Source organism: Lepisma saccharinum, chromosome 1, assembly GCF_977018435.1.
Source record: "Lepisma saccharinum chromosome 1, izLepSacc3.1, whole genome shotgun sequence".
Classification (NCBI taxonomy): Eukaryota; Metazoa; Arthropoda; class Insecta; order Zygentoma; family Lepismatidae; genus Lepisma; species Lepisma saccharinum.
Genome location: NC_139229.1, coordinates 63,454,300 through 63,477,969, shown reverse-complemented (window position 1 = coordinate 63,477,969; position 23,670 = coordinate 63,454,300). Strand labels below are relative to the sequence as shown.

Below are 23,670 nucleotides of genomic sequence, written 5' to 3'. Positions count from 1 at the left end.
CGGGGTTTTGCGGCTCGTAGATCCGGCACTGATGTTGCTGATGAATCAGTGTGTTTATAGATCTGCCCCATCCTTAAAATGTGTCATTTTCCAAGTGTAACTCTCATAGTATTTTCAGTCACTTCTTTGGAGCGGGAAGGGAGGGGTTCCATTGCAGTGAAGAATATCCAGGTAACATTCAATGTGTTTACATGAGTAAAAATTATGGATAAGACAAACTAATCCATAATCTATTGGTATCAGTTTATCAGTAAAATTACCAATAACTTTCCCATGTGATATATCTATAGATAGCTTGTAATTTAGTGCAAAATTATGCTATTGTATTATTGTTTTTATAATTATAAATATACAATTTATATCTCCTGGTTTTGTAAATACCTAACTATGTAGTCCCTTTTTTTTCAAAGGCAAAGCTCATTTCACTCACCTGCAAACATAGTAATTAAGGAGATCAATTAACCATTCATTTTCTACAAGAAACATTTTCAATTTTACTATGGGTCTATTGAATATTGGTTCTCTCTATCAAAAAACTTTTTATCAGTGTCAACAAAAATTTCATATCGGTCCATCCCCAATAAAAATGAGCATGTACTCGTGAACATGGTAGCAGAAGTGCTCAGAAATGAACATGTGCTAAATTTTTGTATTAATAAAATCCTCTCTTACATAGTGTCCAACCTAGGGATTCTCATAGATATATCAATATTGTTCATGACCTGCAACATATATACAAGCATACTCGTAGTGCACATGTGTGTATGGAATTTTGTAATAAAGAATTGTATATTTATTTTTAGGTGTTACAAATTTAATCTCCTTTAAAGTACTGTCCATTTGATGCAATGCACCCGTCTAAACATGTTTTCCACTTTTTGAAGAAGTGCTGAAACTCGTGCAAAGAGATGCCGCAGTCGTTTTTTCTTCACAAAATGTTTTTTTTAAGACTTTTTTTTTTATTTGGGGGAATAAGAAGAAGTTGCACGGAGCAAGATCGTGTAAATATGGCAGGTGGATAAGCTGGGTCATGCTGTTTTTGGTTAAAATTTGTGTCGCACTCAAGTCTTTGTGGGGTGGCATGTTGTTGTGGTGAAGCCACCCCTCCCCACTTTGCTACAACTCTGGGTGTTTTTATCTCATCTCGTCAACCAAACGTTTCAGAACTTGTAAGTAAAATGCCTGGTTAACAGGTTGACCATTAGGAATGAAGTCTGAGTGAACAATGCCGTTTGCATCAGAAAAAGGAATCAGCATTGTTTTGACATGTCACCCTGAGCGAGGTTGGTCTGCAAATGACAATTCACCATTCGTGAAGTGGGAAAACCACTCGTAAACTTGTGTCTTCACCAGAGCAGCTTCCTTGTAAGCTGTTTCAAGCATTATAACTGTTCGCCCTGCCATTTTCCCTAACACAAAACAATTTCACAACCGCACATTGTTCAAACTTTCCAGCCATCACAAAAATTGACAAACAAGTGAGAGACGCTTAACAAAGAAATATACTACGTTTCACCATGACTTCATTCGACTCCGCCGCTTGGCAGACTGATGCCGAAGGGTCCCTGCAAAAGACATCTAGCGGCAGAAGCATGTACTGCAATGAGCCTGCCCAGCAGCGAACTATTCCGGTTCCTTTTGGGTCGCCCCACGTTTGTATAATCTGCTCAGTTTCTGAGAATGTACGATGTGATATGAGCACATGTTCGCTATTGAAGTAAATGCTGGTGTGCTACAGAATAAGGTGTAAGCTTTTATTGGCGTACATCAATGTGATTATAAAATTGTATAATCTTAGCCAGCTTAGGAAAGATGGCTAAAATTCATGTTCAAAAGGAAAAAAAGAGAGCTTGCTGAATCATTGTGACTTTGTTGTGAATTTGAATTGTTTTTTGTAAGTAAGGATAGGGCTTAAGATAGTTGGTGAGATGAGGAGACTTTAAGCCCTCCTAGCTTCCTTTCAATGTCCTATGTCCCTTTTTATTTTTTTTGTGTTTATGATTTCCTTGTACCAGTTAAGAATTATAGAACTGCTTCTAGTGAGCTAATTGTATAAATGACATATTTATTTCAGCAATCGAGCAATGATCATATCCAGCAAGTTACTATAATGAATAATGATCGTGAAAATGAACGAACAGTTCACGAAAAATTTGTGCACAAGCTGGAAAGCACGTATGATGCTAAGCTGATTGTCGAATATAATAGATACGAAGCCCTTGAGAAAAAGCTCGATGAAACAATTCAAGATTATGAAATGTAAGTATGGAGTTAAGTTGTTATTTTGCATAGGTTTTTTATTTCAGAATGCAGTGCTGATGAGAAGTTTCACAGCACTACACTTAAATACAACCAAACCCACATTCACATTCATTCGCTCGCTCACTCACCCCCCCCCCCCTCTCTTAGTCTCCAGCCACCCCTCTGATTGATAAATATTTTAAGTAATTAGTTTCCAATTACTTTTATTATTATTATTATTTGTTTTGGCACATGTTCATTTTATATATGTGATATGTTCACTCTTTCAGCCTTTCTCAGGTGAGGGGATGAGGGTGATGTTGAAACCCAAACCAGTATACTTTCTTAAAATAGTGCACCTAAGAATTGTTGATAGCTACTATCTCTTATTCAGAGTGGTGGACAGAATTAATAACGCAGTGAAGTAAAAGATAAAAATAAGTATTTGGATAAGGCATAACGTACACTACATGCCATCATTTCACTAAGTTATAAAGACAATTTTTGGCATGTACTTACTTTGTTCTCAAGCTTTCACCACATCATGTGGCTTCCTCAGGAGATAGGACAGGAATAGTAAAGATTTAAGATATGGGAAGGTAAGTTAAGGTTTAACCTTAACTTACCTTCCCATGTCGAAAATCCTAAAATCTTGACTATTCTTGTCCTATCTCCTGAGGAAGCCACATATTGTGGTGAAAGCTGAGAATAAAGTAAGTACAAGTCAAAAATGGTCTTTATTACTTAGTAAGAGTTTGGAGCCACAGTGGTGCAGCCAGTATGGGAACTGACTACCATGTGGGAGACCTGGGTTCAGTTCTTGTGGTGGGTGATCTAAAGTTAGGAATTTTCTGACCTTGTCCCTGCATGAAGTGGCTCTGGAGTTCACCCAGCCTCTAATGAATAGGTACATTGGAGTTAAAAGCAGTTGGAGTATTGTACTGATTACATCATCTCCAATAAAATGGCCAAGATTGTGAATACCCAGTGTCATGTTATCTAATGTAGGAAAGCCATTTTTTTTTCAAACTGCTTTTAGCATTAAACAACTGGAAACTACAACCCAAATGTTTTAACCTTGTATATTACTAAGTATTGTTATTATTTTACAACAGGAAACTGAGAGCACTGGAAATTGATAAGCAGCAAGCTTTGGAACAGTTAACAGAGAATTTTAAAGCACAGATACATGAACGGAATGTTCAACTAGAAGAGGTAAGACAACAGATTTTGTAATATTTTTAAACATCAGAGGTGCCCTGCATAATATTAATATTTATAATTCAGGGTGCTGATTGATGGGAAACTATATTCTTAGATTATCCAGGATTTAGTAGAATCCCATTAATATTTTATTCACAAACTTGAATAGGCAACAGTGATACAATTTTATTTAAAAGAGCTATAAACAGAAGTTTATAGATTTTTAATCAAAGCTTTTTATTAGGTAGTGCAAAATGTTTAAGATGTTTTTGCTAGTAAACAAACAATGAGAATACAAATATTACAAACATTGGTGCAAAAACAACTACATTATTACTTCTTCATCTGTACATATTATATGAATATTTTCAGATATACAAGGGTGGATCAAAAAAATTAAAATAGATGACAAGTGGATTTCTGAACATACCTTTATCCTGAATCTTACTTGCCTATTCTCCTGAATCATCACTTCCACTCATTACACGTACTCACCAATGGTTGATGTTGGATGCTGTCCACAGCACTGTTCATCACTCACAATTCCTGCCATTTGCAAATGGCACCACACTCACACTTGTTTCCAGGACATTATACCATCTTCACAGCAGTTTTTGCCCCTTGGCATGCAAAAACAAGATGACATTTTGGACCTCCATGTTTCCAGATGTTCCACTATCTTGATAACCATCCCACTGATGACTTCATAATGCTACTCCCTACAAGCTGCCCGAAGTACTATAACTCGGTACCTGCTATATATAAAAATTATAGCCATAATTAATTTTAATCTCAATTTTATAGACCCTGTTACCTTGTTTATTGACCCTGTGCCTCCCTGATGGTGCAGTGGTAGCATCATCACCTTGTAATCAAGGGGTTCCAGGTTCGATACCCAATGGAGGCACAGGCACATAGTGGTTCAGATCTCACTTTAAACTATAAGTCCAGTCCCAATTAGCCTTACTGCGCATAAAGTGGACTTCAAACACCAACTCGATCAATTATTTATTGATTCTAACTTGTATATTGCCCATTTACATGACACAATGTTCACTTTCATATGTAACTGTAAGTGACTATTCTAGATTATCTTCACTGGCTCCCATGGTGGAGTGGTTAGCACATCATGCTACAATGCCAAGGGTCCCAGGTTCGAATCCTGGCCTGGGCATGGATGTTTGTGTGTGTGTCCATTCATCAAATTCATCACTCATCCCCATCTTCGCAAATTTGCCAAAAGTGGCACAAGAAGCGAAGTAGAATAAAGCAAATCAATCAATCTAGATTATCTACAACCCATAGAAGGACATGTATGAACTGTAAGCAGTTTGTTCTTTTCTCTATTTATGACCATATTAAATTAACACTAATCTTAATTAAATTATAATTATCGTAACATGTTTAAATATGAAAATATAGAGTTTATAAGTAAACTCTTATACTTGAAAAAATTACCTCATAAAAACCATTTGGTCGCAACAAATGTCATGAAGATAAAAATTCTATGTTACTTATGAAACTATAAGTTTGTTCATTGCAGTTGATTATTCTTTATGCTGTTGAAATATACAAAAAAGTAGCTGTAACTGTTATTTGTAACTTGTTACTTCAAAACAGCTGATATTTAAGCTTAATTTTAGTGCTAATAAGTGTTTTTGTGTAAAAGTCTTTTTTGAATAAAACAAAGGATAGATGCACAAACATAAATACCGCCAGTGTTACAGAGATATTAGAATTCTGTTATAAAGATTGGGTAAAACTATTAAGCAATGGTTAATCGCCTAGTTAATGTGTTTATTTTTTTTACTTATGCTCCCTAGCTGAGAGAAGAGGCTCGGCACCAAGTTAAAGAACATGAAGAGATTAAGCAACAGGTCGAAGATGATGCCGACAGAGAAATAGTGGAGCTACGAAGTCACTATGAGAAACTGCTTAAAGATGAAAAGGAAACAAATCTTAAACTAAGAGGAGAGGCTGGCATTTTGAAGAAGAAGCTAATCAGGTATTGTTTTCCCAATTGACCTTGTTACCCAATTTTCTATCACTACCTTTTGCTATTCAGAATTTCCACTCATTATTATCAGAGTAGCAGACCCCCATAGCAGAGTGGTTAGCACATCACGCTACAACACCAGGGGTCCTGGCTTCGAATCCCAGCCTGGGCATGGGTGTTAATTAATTTCATCATATCATCACTCATCCTTACCTTCGCGATCAGCCAGAAGTGGCAGAAAAGGGAAGTAAAATAAACCAAATCAATCAATTGGTCATTGCCATGGACTTTCTTGGAAGATAAAGACTATTATAAAAGCAGTCAGCTTCTTAGCTCTTTAAACCTTCTTCAGCCATTATTGCCCGCCTATCATGAATGTCACATGTAGCAAACTGTGTATGTCAAATTTGAAACGACACCAGTTATTGTGTAACACTTCCTTTAATACAGATCTCCTCCTGTGTAGGAAACATATTTTGATATGGCCACAACATAGGATTGATGAAATTATGTGTACTTTTAAATGCCAATTTTATGCTTATTTCTGCATTATCTTTTAAGAGGACCAATGGCAAAAATTTAGACCACTGCTTGTATTGTGCTATGGACAGGTGGTCAATATACAGCATGTTTGAAAATGATGTGAACGATTTCAAGCCGTTATATGTTATTCATAAATTGTCGAAATAAGATACAACTTCATACATATGTAATTTAACTGTTCAAGTTTTAGTGCCAGTGGTTATCGTGGAGTTAACTCACAAATGCTCAATGTAAGCACCCTTCGTTACCCTGCACTCTGCACACTTCAATACGGTAATCTAACTGCATCCAGACATGTTTCACCATGTTTCACAATGTTCGCATGAATAATTTGCACTGCGGCACTAATGCGGTGGATCTAATAGAGTTCTTTGGTGGTGGATCTTTTTGAAATCGTGTACGAAACTGACGTTGCACGCTCACGACCGACCTACTCTCGCAAAGTGTTTTCTCCTCACCACTGGCAGCCATTTTACAATTAATCAGCCTGGCACCTAGTGGCAAAATTGAGAACTACTGGGACAGTTCCCAAAAAAACTTAAATATGTGTTCGAATGTATTTCACGGGATATTCAATCGGTGATTATGTTGTATTGCTCATGGAATGTGTTTTTATCATTCAGATCATTTTGAAACACCCTGTATTAACCACCACCACGTCACAACAACTAATGTGTCTTCTTCAAAACTACATACAATATTTCAGTTCTGGGTTTTTTTATATGAGGGTGTGACATACTCAAATCACAAAGCAATATATGTATTGTTACTACTTTTAACAAATGCATTTTTTTTAAAAAAAAATTGATTTTCCCCTCCAAAAATTATGTGATGTAATTTAGAATGGGTATTACTCTTCAATAAGCTATTTTTACCAACATGTTTTACTTTCACATGTAATAATGAAAACAAAACAAACTTCCCCACAATGTGTGGCAATTAGGGGTCCAGTAGGGAACATCCCAATTTTCAAATATCTCATAATTATGATTTTCTAAAATTTTGTGTTTTCCATTTTTTTTCAAAATAAGGCATAGAAAAGAAACCCAATATAACCAAAATAGAATAGATATAGATTCACTGATTTCCCTTTTTTTCACAGCACACAGAAAGAGATTGAGGATTGTAAGCACCATATCCAGGCCTTGCAAATAGAAAAGGACAAATTTCAGCAGATGATTAAGTCTTTGGAGAAGGATATTACAGATCTGAAGAAAGAGATAATTGAAAGGGATGAAACAATACAAGATAAGGTTTGAACATTTACTACACTTTTAATTAATGGTTAAGACAAGAGCAAGATGTGTTCTAGTGATTATCAGATGAGGGAAATTTAAATAACTTTTCATTTTCTTGATTGTTGCATTGTACTTTTGTTTTAAGTTCATATCAAAGTGGAAGTTATGAATGAAGGTATGATAAATAATAAACTCCTGAAATTGACTGTATACAATGTTACAGCCTTTTATTCTATTAATGCAAAGTTTTCAATCTGGATGAAGTCTGCTATTATGGAAAGGTGGAAAGATATCAGATAATTTTTTATCCAGCATAGGTGGGTTTCATGTGCCGTCAGGATGCGCACTTCCACCATGTTTGTGGCAAATTTTATATGTTGTTTGCAGGGAAAAGTGCACCACGTAGTATTCGTTACATCTGCATCAACTGCACATTTGTTTTAGATTACAAATGCCTGTGTCAGTCTCTCCCGCCCACCCGCTTGAATTCTGTATGCTTACAAGAACTGGCCTCAATCGCGGCTGCTCAAAGCCACAATGAAACAGTTTGTGACATAGGTGAAATACTCCTATTGTTAGAGTAAATATGAGAATATTAAACAATGAATGAGAGTTACTTTGTTATTTGCAATTTGTTGGTAATCTATCACATGTGAAGAACATTACTGATATAAATTATAGAATGAGAATTTTGTATTTTTAAAATAACAGCTTGTCAGGATTCTTTTAGATATTTTAACATGCACAAGAACAAGGAGAGCATAGCATTGACATGTATTTTAATTAATGGGTAATTTTTTTGCTCAAAATTACAATATATATCACCGTGCATCAAACCTAAATGTTTTATAGATTTAAGGCATATGCTTTGAAAAGAGAATCAAACCCAATGAAGATTCTTGTTGAGACCTATTTATCCCTTGATTCAGTTGTAACTCACAGTACTGTATATTACACAAGTACTTAATTATTTGATATCAAAGGGACTAATTTTATTTATTTTTTGTGTTTGTAGGAGAAGAGAATTTATGACTTAAAGAAAAAAAATCAAGAACTTGAGAAATTCAAATTTGTTCTAAATTACAAAATAAAGGAGCTGAAGAATCAAATAGAACCTAGAGAAAGAGAAATTAAGGAAAAGAAAGAGCAGATTCAGGACGTAAGTATTGTTGTATTGTTGATCTATTGATTTTCTTCATTTTGCATGTTTGTTTCTTCCAGATTCTGTTGTGCCAGATTTAATATTTGCCTTAAACTTTGGATTTTTGTTGAATATTTTTCTGATTTTGTATTGCTTTTCTGCTTCTTTACGTTAATTACAACAATAGGGATGAATGATGATTAGATGAAATTGATGAAGGGATTCTCACAAAGGAACACGAAGACTCAAACCTGAAACCTTTGGTAACCTTGAATGAACTGTTTAATGTGCTCCGATACTGAGACGGCGTGTGATAAGTGAAGAACTGTGACAGTTCATTCTTTACAGCATTAATGCACCCCATTGTTTGAAAACAACAATTTTAAATGTGCAACTTTTGTTCTTAACACAAACTCCACCATATCCTTACTCATGTACATAGCTGTCTTAACAATTTAGTTCAATTGTAATTACTAGAGGCACATATTTTCGATAAATAAAAAAGCAAAATTTCTGTACAAAAACCAAGTCAATTTTGGGTTCAAAGGCAGTAAATAAAATACAATTTCACTGTTATAGTGGTGAAAAAGTGGTATATAAAATTACATTTTGGTTTTAAAAATGTGAATATAATCCCAAATTTGATTTAAAAACTGCACTTACTACACAAAATAAGCATATCCCTTCTAATAGCACATTTATGTCCTTACCAGAATATTAAGTTTATTCCTGTATAAAGGGGTCCATTTTTGCTTCTCAAATATTTACAGCAGAATAAATCAATTTTTCTTGAATTGCATAACTCGCAGGATAATTCTGACTTCAGAAAGTGTCTCATTGGTAAATAAACTCTAAATTTCATGTTTAAGAGTCTATTTCTCATTTTGCAGTTTATTCCGCATTATTTCGTGACAAATCAGGGTAGGAAAATGCACCTCACACCTTTCAGAAACATGAAAAATTAATATTACAATGTGTTATTTCACATTTTGGGTTTTCATCAGAATTACCCCAGTAAATGTGAGTTGAATAAATCTTTTATTCTGTGACTGCTTATAAAGAAAGTTCTTACAAGTATTATAACTTCATCTGAATTTACCAAACATGGTTTCATAATTATTATTATAGTTGAGGAAAGTCATTGTTTCAGCTTATATTATTTGATATTGTTTTCAAATTGTAATAATAACAAATAAATATTAATTAACATATTATTTCTAATAGCCATGTCAGGATAAGAATAAAGTTCACAAAACGTGGCTATTTACCTACTCAAATCTTGTAGTGCCTTAAGGATTTGTGCCAAGGATGTCATTAGGATTATGGTCCCATTTGACATTATTTCTTCTATTATTATTATCATTTAATTCCTTTATTTCAAATAGAACACAGGTTGGTATTTTTGTTCTAATACGTTGTACAAGAATTAAAAGTCAATATTGCATTATACGTATGTAAATAGGACTTAGGTCCATACCACTGCTGATACTCTGAAGAACTCCCATCATATAAATTGTAAGTTAAAAATTGTTCAAAATATTGATTGTTATTAGTGTGTGAATATTTCACTCCAATTACATACATCAATTTATCAGAGCTTTGCTTTAAAATATTGAAGAATTATATTAGAATATTAATCATGTACGTAATCACAAAATTCAGTTTGTCACATAATACTGGTGCAAAATACAAAATGGAAACTTCAAATTTCGCATAATTTCCAGGATATAAAAGTGTCACATGCCATTTTTGCAGATCACGCAAAAGACCCAAATGCTAGAAAAGTATCAATTATCAGGAAATAAATGCCAACTGGTACTTTCTGATTTCAATATATCGGCATCAATGTCTCTTCAGCCCTATATGAAATTAATCAAGGAGTCCTGAATATGATCCGAACCACTATGTGCCTCCACTTTGCATTGAACCCAGGGCTCCTTGATTACGTGGAGACAATGCCACCACTGCCTATAGAGCAGAGCGATAGCTGTAATATGGTATAATATAAATTATATCATGTTTACCATAAATTATATAATTTGCTACAGTGCTGAATAAAGAATGTTAATGAAACTGGTTTAGACCTGAATAAAGACATTTTATCAGCATCTTTTTTGCACCTTTTTGAAAACATTTTCAGAACCTTTTTTTTCCCTTTCCTGACCATAATTTGGCACCTTAAAATCCACTCTCTAATTATTATTATTATTATTATTGCAGATGGAGACAGAACTGGAAAAACTTCAGAGGAAGAATACAACATTGCAGTTGCACATAGATGATTTGAACCATCGAGTAACTGCAACAGATCATGAACTGACTACAGAAAAACACCGTTGTCGAGATTTGGATGCCTTGTTAAAGCGAATCCGTGTTGATCTGCACAATACATCAGGTCTCATACAACAGCCTGGACAATTAAAGAAAGCTGTTAAGGTATTTATGTAATATTGTTCATATTTATTTAATACAGTTGCTTGTGTCAAAGTACAAGGTGCATTCGATAAATAACGGGAAAAGAAGTATAAAAAATTTAAAATACGACCGTGATTGTTATATGTTTGTTATTTTGTGAAGGCATCTGTAAGATATTCATAGCTGGGGCTGGCACGCCTGCCTCGCTCACAGCCCGCTGGGAAACAGTTACATGAGATGCAGTCACGGAAAGCAACATTGCTCAAGTGGAGGACTTGATACGGGAGATGATTTGCCTCTCTTTCCCCGCTGTTATTTCATAGGTACTGCCCAGAGGTCATAATCATAATGTAAACAATACCACGTACCACGTACTTCGAACCTTTTGCGCGAGAAACTAAAGCCAACCATTGTGCAGAGACGACGTGTTCACTGGTGTGCTTTTGTTCCATGACAATGCGAGACCACACACTTCCAGTGTCATATTGTCTACCATCGAGGACCTAACGTTTGAGTGCTTACTCCACCCTCCATTTTCACCCGATCTCGCACCTTCCTATTTCCACACCTTTGGCCCACTGAAAGTTGAACTAAGTGGATCGAGGTTCTAGAATGATGACGAAGTCTAGTCAGCGGTGTATGACTGGTTACGCATGTATCCAAAAGATTTTTTTTCCTGTGGAATCTGTGCACTTATCAAGTGCTGGTGTAGGTGCATTGAACTAGGGGGGAACTACAGTGGAACCCCGATTTTATGTTCCCGGATTTTACATTTTCCTGCATTATACATTCAATCTTCATGGTCCCAACATAGTAAAATCTTTGTAAATTTTCATCGATTTTACATTTTCCCGTATTTTAAGTTTTTTCAGCTTGGTCCCCTGAAAAACGTAAAATCGAGGTTTCACTGTATGTTGAAACAGTACTGTAGTTTCTTTTGATTGTAATAAATATTTGTTACAACATATTTCCGGTTATATATTGAATGAGCACCAAAATATTTTAATCTCTGAGGAATATTTGCCCTTATAATAAAAGTAAGTGACATGGGGGTTGGGAAAGTACTGAAATGAAGTACTTACTTATCCACAAAACTGACTTTTCTTATTTTTTGGTGACCACTGCCATCATCCTCTCAGGAACTGGTTCAACAGATAAGCGAGTACTTCATTTCAGTGTATTAATTTGCTGTCTCTTTCTCTCCCTCAGATATGGATCAAAAAAATTAACTTGGGAAATGTTATAAGTTTATTTGATTTTATGTGCATTTATCAAATAACCTGTTATATACTCAGAAAGATAACAGTTTCAATTAGAAAAGAACAACAAATATGTACTACTTTTTTATCCATTTCTCAAATATTGGATACTGAAAAATAATTTTAGCTATTGTTCTACCTACCTTTAGAACTTGTTAGAATGTTGATAGGTCAGATTTCAACTGTAGTCAAAACTTCTACAAAATAACCGTAATAATAAATCAGTAAAATCAAACCATATCAATTATCATGTCTCCCCCGCCCCCCCCCCCAAAAAAAAGATTGCCTAACAACAAAAAAAACATTTTTCAAATAAATACAGGGAAACTACCTAGGTAGTGCTCACTCTTGTTGCACTCTTGGAAATAACAAGCTCCAATGAGGATGGTGGCAGTCAGTGGCCACTGAAATTAAATGAACTATGAAGAAAAAAAAAACAGTTTCACAGAAAAAGTGAGTACTTTGTTTCTCTGTATTTATGTACTACTGTTTCCCAATTGTGAAACATTTTTTGGTATTGTAACCCCTATGCAAGGGTAGTTTAAAACAGGCATTATTATTTTTTCTTTATATAACTTTGTTTAAAAATGACGGTCATTTTTGTTTCATGACTTTTGGCATTTTTGGCCTTTGCAGACAGCTTTATTATTTTTTTTTTAGCAGGGAGGACAGTAATATCAGAGCTATATTTTTTTTAAAGAAAGAAATATACATTGAAAGTTTTAGCAGAAAATATTTGACCTATGTTACTGGTTTTCTCTTTTAGTTATAGCTCTTTGCAAGTACTCGTTTTTCACTTTTTCAAAAATTTGAGTCCCATTATCTTTGGTGAGGGAGCTATACCTGCCGCAAAATTAGTTTGGTATTGACCCTTGTGAAGCACATGGAGAAAGTGGGTCTATTCCACTATGGGAGGGTGGGTTGCTGGCATGTGAGCCAATCAAAATCTTCCCAGTGCTTCACCCAAGCCCTGGTTACCTAGCAACAGAAAACGTTTATCTCGGTCTTGCCGCTTATCGGGCGATTCTTCCTGCGATCAGTTTTCATCTTGTTGGGAGAGGACGTGTTGTTTGTTTGTTGTGTTGTGTTGCTGTGATATTTTAACCGGTCCGTTTGTTTAGTGTTTATTGAATTTAGAGTATTCTTTGTTAGTGTGTTATTTTTTTGTACATACTTTTCTGTGTTCTGCTTGAGTATGTCGTGTGCTTGTGTGAAAAATGTCAAGCACAGGAGACAATACTCAAGATGACAATGTACCAAAGAGGCCATGCACTAAAAGAAAAAGGAATTCCTCTCAAAGGCCAAACGCGGTAGATGGTGTGTTCTGAGCGCAAATAATTTGAGCAAGAGAAAAGCAATGGGGGTCCAATCATTTCTGTAAATAAAGTTCTGGACATGACTGCTGCTGCTGTCGGCATGTCTAAGAACAACCATAGGGAAAGAAAAATATAATGTGGTAGAAATGAATAAATAAATGCGAGGCTTCAAAACTGGAAACCCCAGGAAAGAAGAGGAATATCAGTAAACACGTGACAAATTTAGATACCTTTTGGCAAGATGCTATTTGTTGCCATATTTACTCTTATTGTAGGAGGAAAGATCATCCCACTGTTGGGAAACTGCTTGTTTCGTTGAAAGATTCGGGACTTTTTCAAGCTGGGAAAACATCTTTAAGAACAGTCATAAAATCTCTGGGATTCTCATACAAAAAAAATTAATGGACGCAAAATAAAGTAAACTATGGAGGCATATGGGGGATGTGGAGTTAGGACTCCACATATTCTCGACCTCGACCTAGGCCATATTATGGAGGTGATGCGGTGATGTGGTTCACCAACCGCCTTTACCCCAGGTTTGCCCCAGGTACTCACTTGGGCTGAGTCGACCCCGGAGCCGCTCGGGATATTTGATTGATTGATTTGTTGTTTTAAGTCCACTTTATTCACAGGAAGGCTAATCGGCACTAGGCCTACAGTTTAAAGTGGCATCCGAACCACTGTGCCATGTGCCTCCACCGGGTATCAAACCCGGGACCCCTTAATTACAAGGTGATGACGTTACCACTAGGCCATCGGGGAGGCCTGCTTGGGATATTTGAAAGAGTTCCACAAACCACCATGGGTGTCCCGCATGCAAGTCAGACACCCCACCAACTGGACTTTGTGCAATTCAGTTGCGGTATAATTGAAAGATGGGCAGACTTTAACGGCGACTTCGGAAATAAATGGTTGCAAGTGTATATATTCAATATTTTAAGAATGGATTGAAAAGGAAACAATGCTCGTTTCGTTAATTCATTCATGTTGTAAGGGAGATGGAAATGAAGAAAGAAAACAATAACACATTCATCATTGTTGTCATCATTGTTATTCTGTTTTCCTCGAAATACAATAACATTTCATCATTGTTGTTCCTTTTCATAACATGTTTTCCTCGACACAACGTCAGACAGCTGCACTGCATACTGTACCGTACCGTACCGCATGATATGGCAACACCATGATGCATATTCCTTCAGCTGTCAATACCAAACTAATTTTGCGGCAGGTATAATAAACATTTGATATTTACAGTATAAGAGTACTCAGTGAAGGGTGCCTGAAAAAAATAATAAGTTTGACATTCCATGGATAACGAAGTTACATCAGTTTACCAAGAATTTGCTTTAAAATATTGAAGAATTGCACAAGAAAATTTTAAAATACATGTTATGTAATCACAAAATGCAGTTTCTCACATAATACTGGTGCAAAGTAAATCCAAACTTTGAATTTTGCATATTTCCATGATAATTAGACTGAAAGAGTTGCTCAACATGCCAGAAAAGTATCAGCAAATAAATTTCAACAAATACCTTTTGATACTAATACCACTGGTATCTGCTGATACCAATACATCTGCGGGGTGACCTTCCACAAAGTACACCCAATTGTCAACCTCACTTCCACGTAGTACACCCTGGACTGCATTTTGCAGACGAACGAGGCTCTGGCGACTGGTCCTGGCCAGTTTAATTCTGTGTGTTGTCCTGTGTCTTTTCCTTATGTGTGCTGAGTACCTCTTTACAGCCTCGGCTTTTAACCAAAGTCAGAATATTTTAATATTTTAGTTACAACACGACATTACAGTTATGTTTATTTTAGTTGTGTTAACCTAAGTCAGAATATTTTAGTCTTCCAACGTTACAGTTATGTTATTGGTTACATTTTAGTTCAGGTAAGTGGCTGGACCTTGTATAAAGTGACGGGTCAAAATAGCCTAAGTGCTGACACACCCAAATTTTTAAATTCAAATTCAAAACCAATACATCTGCATCAGTATTGATGCACAATTTGTGGATTATACATTTTTAATGTAATAATCTCATGTGGAATTTTAAAGGAAATCTACCATAAACATGGTGAAGATCCAGAGATGCTACTTAATAAAGCGAAAGACAGGGAAGCGCAGGCTGAATTTGAAAGGCAACGAGAGCATTTGGAGAGAATGATAGCTACTCTTAAACGACAACTTCAAGCTGGTGCAAGTCTTCAAGCAGGAAACACAATGAAGTTGATGGAAGTAAGTTATATTCGTAGCACTTTTTAGATTTTAGGTTATACATTTAGGAATGTGTTATTTTGCTTTGTTGATACCTTAACATGTTTATAAGGTGGGTTCTGTTATTGTGGTGTCTACCAGTTAAGAAAGAGTAAAGGAATCAACAAGTAGGTCAAGAAGTGAATAAAAAGTCAAGAAATTATACTTGTAAAAAATTTTTACTATCGCAATGACTGACTGATTCATTTAGTTTATTTTACTTCACTTTTCTGCCCCTTTGGCTAATTGCGAACGTGAGGATGAATGATGGTGACAAAAGATGGATGAAGGGAAAATCACAAATATATAGGGACAACAAGGGATTTCACTTAGATCAAGTTTATCGGTATTCTCATAAATTTGTGAGACTAACAATGCCTTCAGACTATGTAAATTTAAAAGAAAAAGATTTAAACTTGCTGCTTACGGCTTGTGTGAAGATTAGTGTACATTGAGTTGATCTGCGGTTAAATAGAAATTTATAATTTTACATTGCGATTTCTAATTAAATGTACAAAATAGGTTATTGCTGTTTTTAGTACCACATAGATGTTAAAAAGTGCACAGGTGACATGATGACCAAGACTCAAAGAATTATATGGTCCCAGGTTCGAAACCCAGTGGAAGTACATAGTAGTTTGGATCCCACTTTAAACTGTAGGTCCAGTCCCGATTAGCCTTACTGTGCATAAAGTGGACTTATAACACCAAATCAATCAATCAAGGCATTATACTTGACCTGGTAGTCCATAGGGCCTTAATGATGACCTCAAAGTTAATCACATGAAAGAAAATGAAGGAATCTCACTGATGCTGAACAGAGCGAAATGTGCCATATGAAAGCTCGAGATCTCGCAGCAGCACTTCCATATAAACCTAACCTCTATCATGAAAACCTTCAACTGTCAGTCCAACACAATCATAAATCATATTAAGGGTTGTGCACCCAATTCTACCAGTTTCTTCACATGCAAATACTGTTAGTGTAATTCCAAACTAGTAATATGTGTATATAACGTGGGGGAGGGTGTTGGGAAATTTTATGTCAAAACAACTGTTCTGGTTTAGATGAAGTATGTATTCCATGCAAAACTTCCTTTTTTCCTGATTTTCATCTGTTCCAGTAGTGAAGTGTTTCGTGAAAATTATACACATAATCTGCATGCAAGATTTGCAGGAATTTTATAACTGTAACTCTATTTATGACTTACAATTTTGTAGATTTTTCAAGACTGGCTCCTCCATTTGAAATCTATTGCTTTAATTTTTCATCAGCTTCCTTAATAAATTACGCAAGCTTTGATTGTACTGAATAAATATAGCCCCCACCCCTACAAAAAGGAAAAAGAAAAGGACAACTGCAGACCAGTGGAAATGATCTGATAAATATTCCCAAATTCTTACTTTAGATTACACAAACATAATTGACAATGATTTTGATCATTCTCTTCATCAAGTTTTACTTTCCATCTTTCAGGAGAATGTGTTTCTGGTGAATGAAATCAATTCGCTGCGCAAAGAATTAAAAATGGCACGAGTGCATATTCATGAAATGGAATCGCTGTTAGGATTAACTCAAAAATACATGACACCTAAGGAAATGAAACAAAAGCTCAAAACTGCTATAAAAACAAAAGAGGAAATAGAAGAAGAATTTGAAAAGCAGATAGAGGTAAGTTGGTGAATTACTTTTCTGATAGTAATAATTATCTTGTTGTTTTTCTTTTATTAATGATGTGGCATGTTTCACAAGTATATTATAATAAGCTCATACTACTAAGCGTACATCACAGCTCTACATTTGAAACTATAACTACAGATTGTTGAGACAATTACTAGAAATCAATATGCTGCCCTGTGGTCTTGCTATTACCAGTGTGAGGTATGGCAATGTTAAGATGTTTTTATAGCACTGAAATATCAAAATAGGTTGCCAATACTTAACAAAATAAAACTTCTATATTTTTGCGGCTTCATAAATAGAAGAAAGTGTCAAGTAAAGGAAGAGTCAGGCTCAACATGTTTTGTCTGTTGGTATAGTTTAAGTGAAAATTTTGCTTGATTATGTGAAACCTAAAACCTAAAATGCACTAATTCTAACAGTTATGCAAATTGTTGGAGACTTTTTATTTGTGTAAATTGCATACGAGTTTCTGCATAGCCAATTGGTTAGCGTTCTTGCCTTTGGCAGGCAGGAGCAGTCAGTGGTCTCAGGTTCCTTTCCTGGCAACCCCCTCCCTTCCCCCTCCAATTTCGATATTGACTCAACATTGTGAGGACAATTTGGGAGCTACTGCAGAAAAGAAGTTTGAAAGCCAGAAAACAGTGGCTGCAGGACTTAATGCAATGGCCATGCATCTGCTTGTTAGGCCCTGGCCTTCAGCGAACTGTTGCATCATGGAGCGTAGTTTAGTGATCTAGCGGTATTTTTAGTTGAGGAAAAATGCATTTCAATCCCATGAATATAACATAGCCATAATCTAAAAGATCTTCACCAAAAATAGTGTAAGAGGCCTGGCACTAATACATAGAACACCTTATTTCTCTCAGTAGTGCAAGGTAGATAAATAGCATAATAAAATTTAGATCAGTGTTATTCATATTAAACTTGATCTGTTTCAGGATCGAGAGAAAATTATCTCAAACCAACGAGATGAAATCCACAGGCTGTTCCGTAAAATAAAGAAGTTAGAAGGGGAGATATAAATAATACAAAATTTTAATTTTATATTTATTTTGAAATATTATTAATGAATGTAAATTAAAATTTTCTGTTGTACAATTATCTTTTTTTATATTGAAATGAAGCCGTCATTATTATATCTATGGTGTTTGGGAAAAAACCACGAGTCACAAACTGCAATTTTCGTTGCATTCATTTCCACACTGAATCAATTAAAGAAAATATAAGTATAAATTTATATTGAGCATGTGTAAATATTCTTAATAGTGATGATCCATGTATATCATGCCTGTAATGTTTCGTATTACATGAATTAGCATACATAACTGCCTGCTGTAAAATTTAATTTTTTGACTTTAGTGCTTTTCCCAAACACTCTAGCTATACAAAGTCTGACATAAGAAATACTACTGAATTTATATTTCATAAATGGAAGCAGTTGCAGTAAATTGGTTAGTGTTATTTTGAAGCACCATACCCCTCTTCCATCTGCATGAAGTGTGGACTCAACTGACCTTAGCAGTTCCGAGTGAGGCATCATTCCCTGAACACGTGTAACCCGTGCTGTAGCGGGAAATGGCTAGTTTGAAAGTGGAACAAAGGATTAACATCAAGTTTTTTGTGAAACTTAAAAAGTCGCCAGCGGAAACATTCCAAATGCTGACCGAGGCATACCGTGATACTTGTATGTCCAGAGGACAAGTCTTTCAGTGGCATAAATGTTTCTCAGAGGGGAAAGAAAGTGTTGAAGACAATGATCGTTCAGGCAGGCCGCGGCCTTCAGTTACTGACAAACATCAACAGAGTACGAGAAGTGATCAGAAGTAACCGAAGATTGAGTGTGTGTGTGCAGTGGCTGAACTAGTGAAATTGGACAGGGAATATGTTCGGCGGATTATCACAGAAGAATTAAACATGAGGAAAATCTGTGTCAATGTTGTGCTGAAAAATCTGTTGCAGGAACAAAAAGAGTGCAGTCAAGAATTGTGTGCGGACATGTTACAACGCATCAAATATGAACCAGACTTGTTAGAATCTGTAATCACTGTCGACAAAACATGGATTTTTACCTATGACCCGGAAACTAAGTGGCAATCTATGCAGTGGAAGTGTCATGGTTCCCCAAGACCAAAAAAAGCATGCATGTCATGCTCAAAATTTAAGGCAATGCTGCTTCTGTTCTTTGACATTCATGGAATTGTAATGTTTGAGTGGGTTCCTACTGGGGGTACAGCACTACTACATTTGAGGTTTTGACCAGACTTCGTGAAAAATTGAGGAGAAAGAAGCCTCATCTGTGAAAAAAAGGATGGATTTTGCATCAGGACAATGCACTGGCCCATAAAGCTCTGTCTGTCGAGCAATTTTTGGCAAGTAAAAATATTACCGTCATGGAACATCCCCCCTACTTGCCGGATCTGGCACCATGTGACTTGTTTTTTCTTCCTGAAACTAAAGTATGGCCTCAAGGGAACACGTTTTGACTCAGTTGAAGAAGTCAAGTCGAAAAGGCAGACCTCCTACGTGAAGTCAGAGAAAATGACTTCCAGTATTGTTACCAACAATGGCAGCAGCGAATGCAGAAGTGTGTGAATGCAGCCGAAGGTAATGCCACAACAGGCACTAATGCGGTAAGTACCAGAACTTAAGAGTCCCGTACGGTTTTTTTTTGTGTCACACCTCGTATGAATGATAAACACCATTATTATACTCATTCCATTAAAAATAAATATATCATAGCCTAAGGACTTTTCCATGTGAAATGTTTTAGTTCCCATTGCATATAGCAACATGCCATGAAGGAACATTTAGGGGATGTGGGGGTTCTCCAACTCAGCCATTTTGGAGGTGATGTGATCAGCACCAGGCTCCTACCACCTTTACCCCCATGCATACATTGATTTATGATGCTGGGTGAGTCCCAGAGCTGCTTTATGCTGGGACAAGGCTGGAAAAATTCCAACCTTAGATCACCCACCCCGGGAATTGAACCCAGGTCTCCCACATGGCAGTCAGATGTCCTACCAGCTAGACCACTGTGGCTCTAGTTTATCAGGCAAATTAATTTGACGTTTTCCAACTTTTGAGCAGTGCTTGAAGTATAAAAATGTTGGAGGTGGGAGCAGTTGATGAAGCTAGGAGTATGCTTGCAAAAATTTTGCTACCTAAGGGGATGCTACCCCTCGCATCCTCCCTGAATTTGAGCACCGTTTTTGAGGTTGTACATACCGAACAAAATATGTTTGCCTTACCTGTATAAAGCCCTGAGTGCAAATGACATTCAACATACTAGTTAAAAAAACAAAATTTTTCCAGTTAAAAAAACAAAATTTTTCCAACTTCCTGTTTTTATTGCCAAGGTAATAATAACAAAGACTGAAAATATGTAAGGATGGTAGATGCAGCAGCATTGAGGAGATTAAGATTCATGTGATAAACACTAGAGTGGAACCCCGATTTTACATTTTCTTGCATTTTAAGTTTCTTCAACTTGGTCTTCTGGAAAACGTAAAATCAAGGTTCCACTGTATTTATTTGTGATTGCTTAACCAATAATAAAGTGTGTAACGCTTGTTTACACGTGGCAAAAGAGAAGGAGCACTTTCAGTGAGCTACGATCTACTTCATGATTTGGCACACACAGGAGATGTACTGTATGCAAATTTTAGCAAACAAAACAGGCTCGACTGGAACTTGAACCAAGGTCTCTGACATACTATGCCGTTGCTCCACAAACCCTGGTTTTGCTGCCACTGCTGAAATTTCTACATAGTACATCTGTGTCTGCCAAATACAGCTCTACGTTAGGAGAAACTAGGCACCATCAACATTGTCAGTGCTTCTAAGGCCATTGTGAAGGCACTGACAGAGGCAAATCATGGCATGAAAATTGCATAGTTCCTTACAGTACATTGATACAGTAAATAGTCTATACTGATGCTTCAACAATGAAAAAATTGTTCAGAATTATACAGATGTTACTGTATATTTTGGATCACCTTTAGTTCCTCAAACTTTCACATCATGTGGTAAAACGTGCCAGCCTGACATACAAGGATGGACATTGTGACAGAGCAATTGCTACCTTGATTTAAACTTCTGACTACATTTTTTAACCGTTTAAAAATCAACCTTTTATAATCTTTTCATCAAATTTTGTCCAACCTCCTGAAGAAGCCACATGTGGTGAAAACTTGGGGAAATAAAAGTATTCATGATGGATGCGGTAAACATGGTTGTAGTAGTATTTCATATGTGAAGTTTGGTGTTTCCACGTTTCAAATTTGGATGTATACTGGTTAATTTTGAAATGCCGCATCCTCAGTTAATGAAGGTGAAATTAATGGGAAAACATCCAAATTCGCAACACGGAAACACCAAACTTCACGTATGTTCCAAAAAATAGTGAACATATATATCTGTATGAAAATGTTGGCATATGATATGAAGTATTTTGTTCAGAATATTTATAAATATTACATGTGTAAATATTCCATTGCTTCAAAATGTTCTTAAATTCACATTAAGAGTAATAATAATAATAATATTAAAATAGCTGTTTTTTAAACATGAAATCCACTTTGGCCACATGATCTTGCTGAAGAAATAATGCAAGATTATTAATTTGCCTAATTTACAGCACAGGAATTCACTAAGTGTTGTGCGGCATTTGTTATTAAGTTATATATTTATTTGCTGCTCTAAACTGAGGAAAAATCTCCAATTACAGAGGGTGCCACATCAAGTCCATGACTTGGTGACAGTTGGCACAATCTGCATTAGTGTATTTGGTGCACAGAAGGCACATAAACATATATATGTATCTTTTTCTCCTTCTTTCTACTAAACCCTCCATTAGTGCATGTGGTACCAGTATCCCCATTGATATTCACTGCAAGATTGCAACACTGTGAACTATACTGCACATGGGTGCTGTTGCATAGCTGAATGTTCTTTTTGTCTTAATTGTAAGCCGTTTTGTTCTGCAGCCCTTCTGAGCCACATAACATTATCAAGTTAACATCAGTTGCATGTTTGGGAGACTCATGCATGCAATAGGAAAATGTAAGGAAGGGTTAGTGAGGAAGGGGAGGACACCTAGGTATATGTTAGTGACAAAAGTGAACATGAAAGTGACCACATGACCAAAAGTAAACATGACACTGCTTCATTGTTACTTATTTAGGCACTTGCCATGGTTGACATTAACTTTGCACTTAGAAAGTGCAGCTGATCTTAGAAGAAAAAGAAAGAATGTTCAGCATTCATGTGCATTATAATTCACGGTGTATTTCATAGTTAAAGATAATTAAGGGTGGGGTACAAGTATACCCCACATGCCTATGTAACAGGAAATGACACATCTAGTGTAGGGTGTTTGTTCCTGGCTATATTTACTTGTTAATGCTTGTCCAATAATGGCACTACGTAACAGCTACGACTTTTCCTTTACTCAAATTACATTGCAGTTATCTTTGCTGATGATTACATCACATCCATTATGGGAGATATTGAAACGTGGGAGAAACCTCCACATCCCCTATGTGCCTTCATAGTACACCATTGGCTAATATTCAGGATTGAATTTTACAGTTGAACCCGAGTTATACGTATGTCAAGGTGAAGAGAAAATAATACAAATAACTGAGAATTAATTACAAATCAGATTTAGATGTCATGCCATTATTAAAATACTATAATTGTATTTATTTTGAGGAACAAGATACACTGCTGGACAAAATAAACCGGCCACTTGCATTTTTTGTGGGCATGATGCTGATCACATCACCCCCACTCACGACCGGATCAAGAAAGTGTGGGTCATTACCCCCACACCCCCTATACGCCTTCATGGCGTGGTGCTATGCACAGGGGAGCACTTGCATTTTTTGTGATGACGAATAAATTTTGGTTCGAAGGCTAACTAAATGTTGCATATGATACTACATGATCTGCCAAACATTCTGTAATATATCATTGCAATTCAGATGTGAAATATTAAGGTGTCTAGTTTTTTTGTCCAGCAGTTTATACGTGATATAGGTTATTTCTGTCAAAGTGGTAAATTAACACATCTAAAAGTTCGATTCCTTAAATACATTACATTTGCCACATTATTAGTGAACACTTTTACACTGAAATACTACAGTAGACACTATAGTTTTTCTACCAAATTAAAAATTGGCTAAAAGAGCATTTATTTTACTAATGACTGCAAAGTGTGGCTATTTCAGTTTTTAGTTATGTGGATTAGCATCCACTTTCTATATAAATTTTCCTCTCTGGTCAGGGGTGTCTTTTCCTCCTCCTGTTGTCCATGGCAGTCCAATAGCAACTGAAAACTGTCACTTCTATGACGTTGTTGCTTGGTT

General features: G+C 36.0%; 1 protein-coding gene across 1 annotated transcript in view; it reads left to right on the top strand.

The window, feature by feature from the left end:
- Positions 1–18,469, top strand: part of LOC145995748 (cilia- and flagella-associated protein 57-like) — a 57,233-nt gene extending 38,764 nt beyond the window's left edge. The window contains exons 11-19 of the mRNA XM_083132018.1: positions 2,075–2,259; positions 3,357–3,456; positions 5,268–5,449; positions 7,086–7,236; positions 8,237–8,380; positions 10,583–10,798; positions 15,418–15,597; positions 17,093–17,287; positions 18,238–18,469. Of these exons, the coding sequence (XP_082988144.1) occupies positions 2,075–2,259; positions 3,357–3,456; positions 5,268–5,449; positions 7,086–7,236; positions 8,237–8,380; positions 10,583–10,798; positions 15,418–15,597; positions 17,093–17,287; positions 18,238–18,321 (1,437 nt within the window). The 3' untranslated portion in view covers positions 18,322–18,469. The remainder of the gene's footprint in view (positions 1–2,074; positions 2,260–3,356; positions 3,457–5,267; positions 5,450–7,085; positions 7,237–8,236; positions 8,381–10,582; positions 10,799–15,417; positions 15,598–17,092; positions 17,288–18,237) is intronic.
- The last annotated feature ends 5,201 nt before the right edge of the window (positions 18,470–23,670 follow it).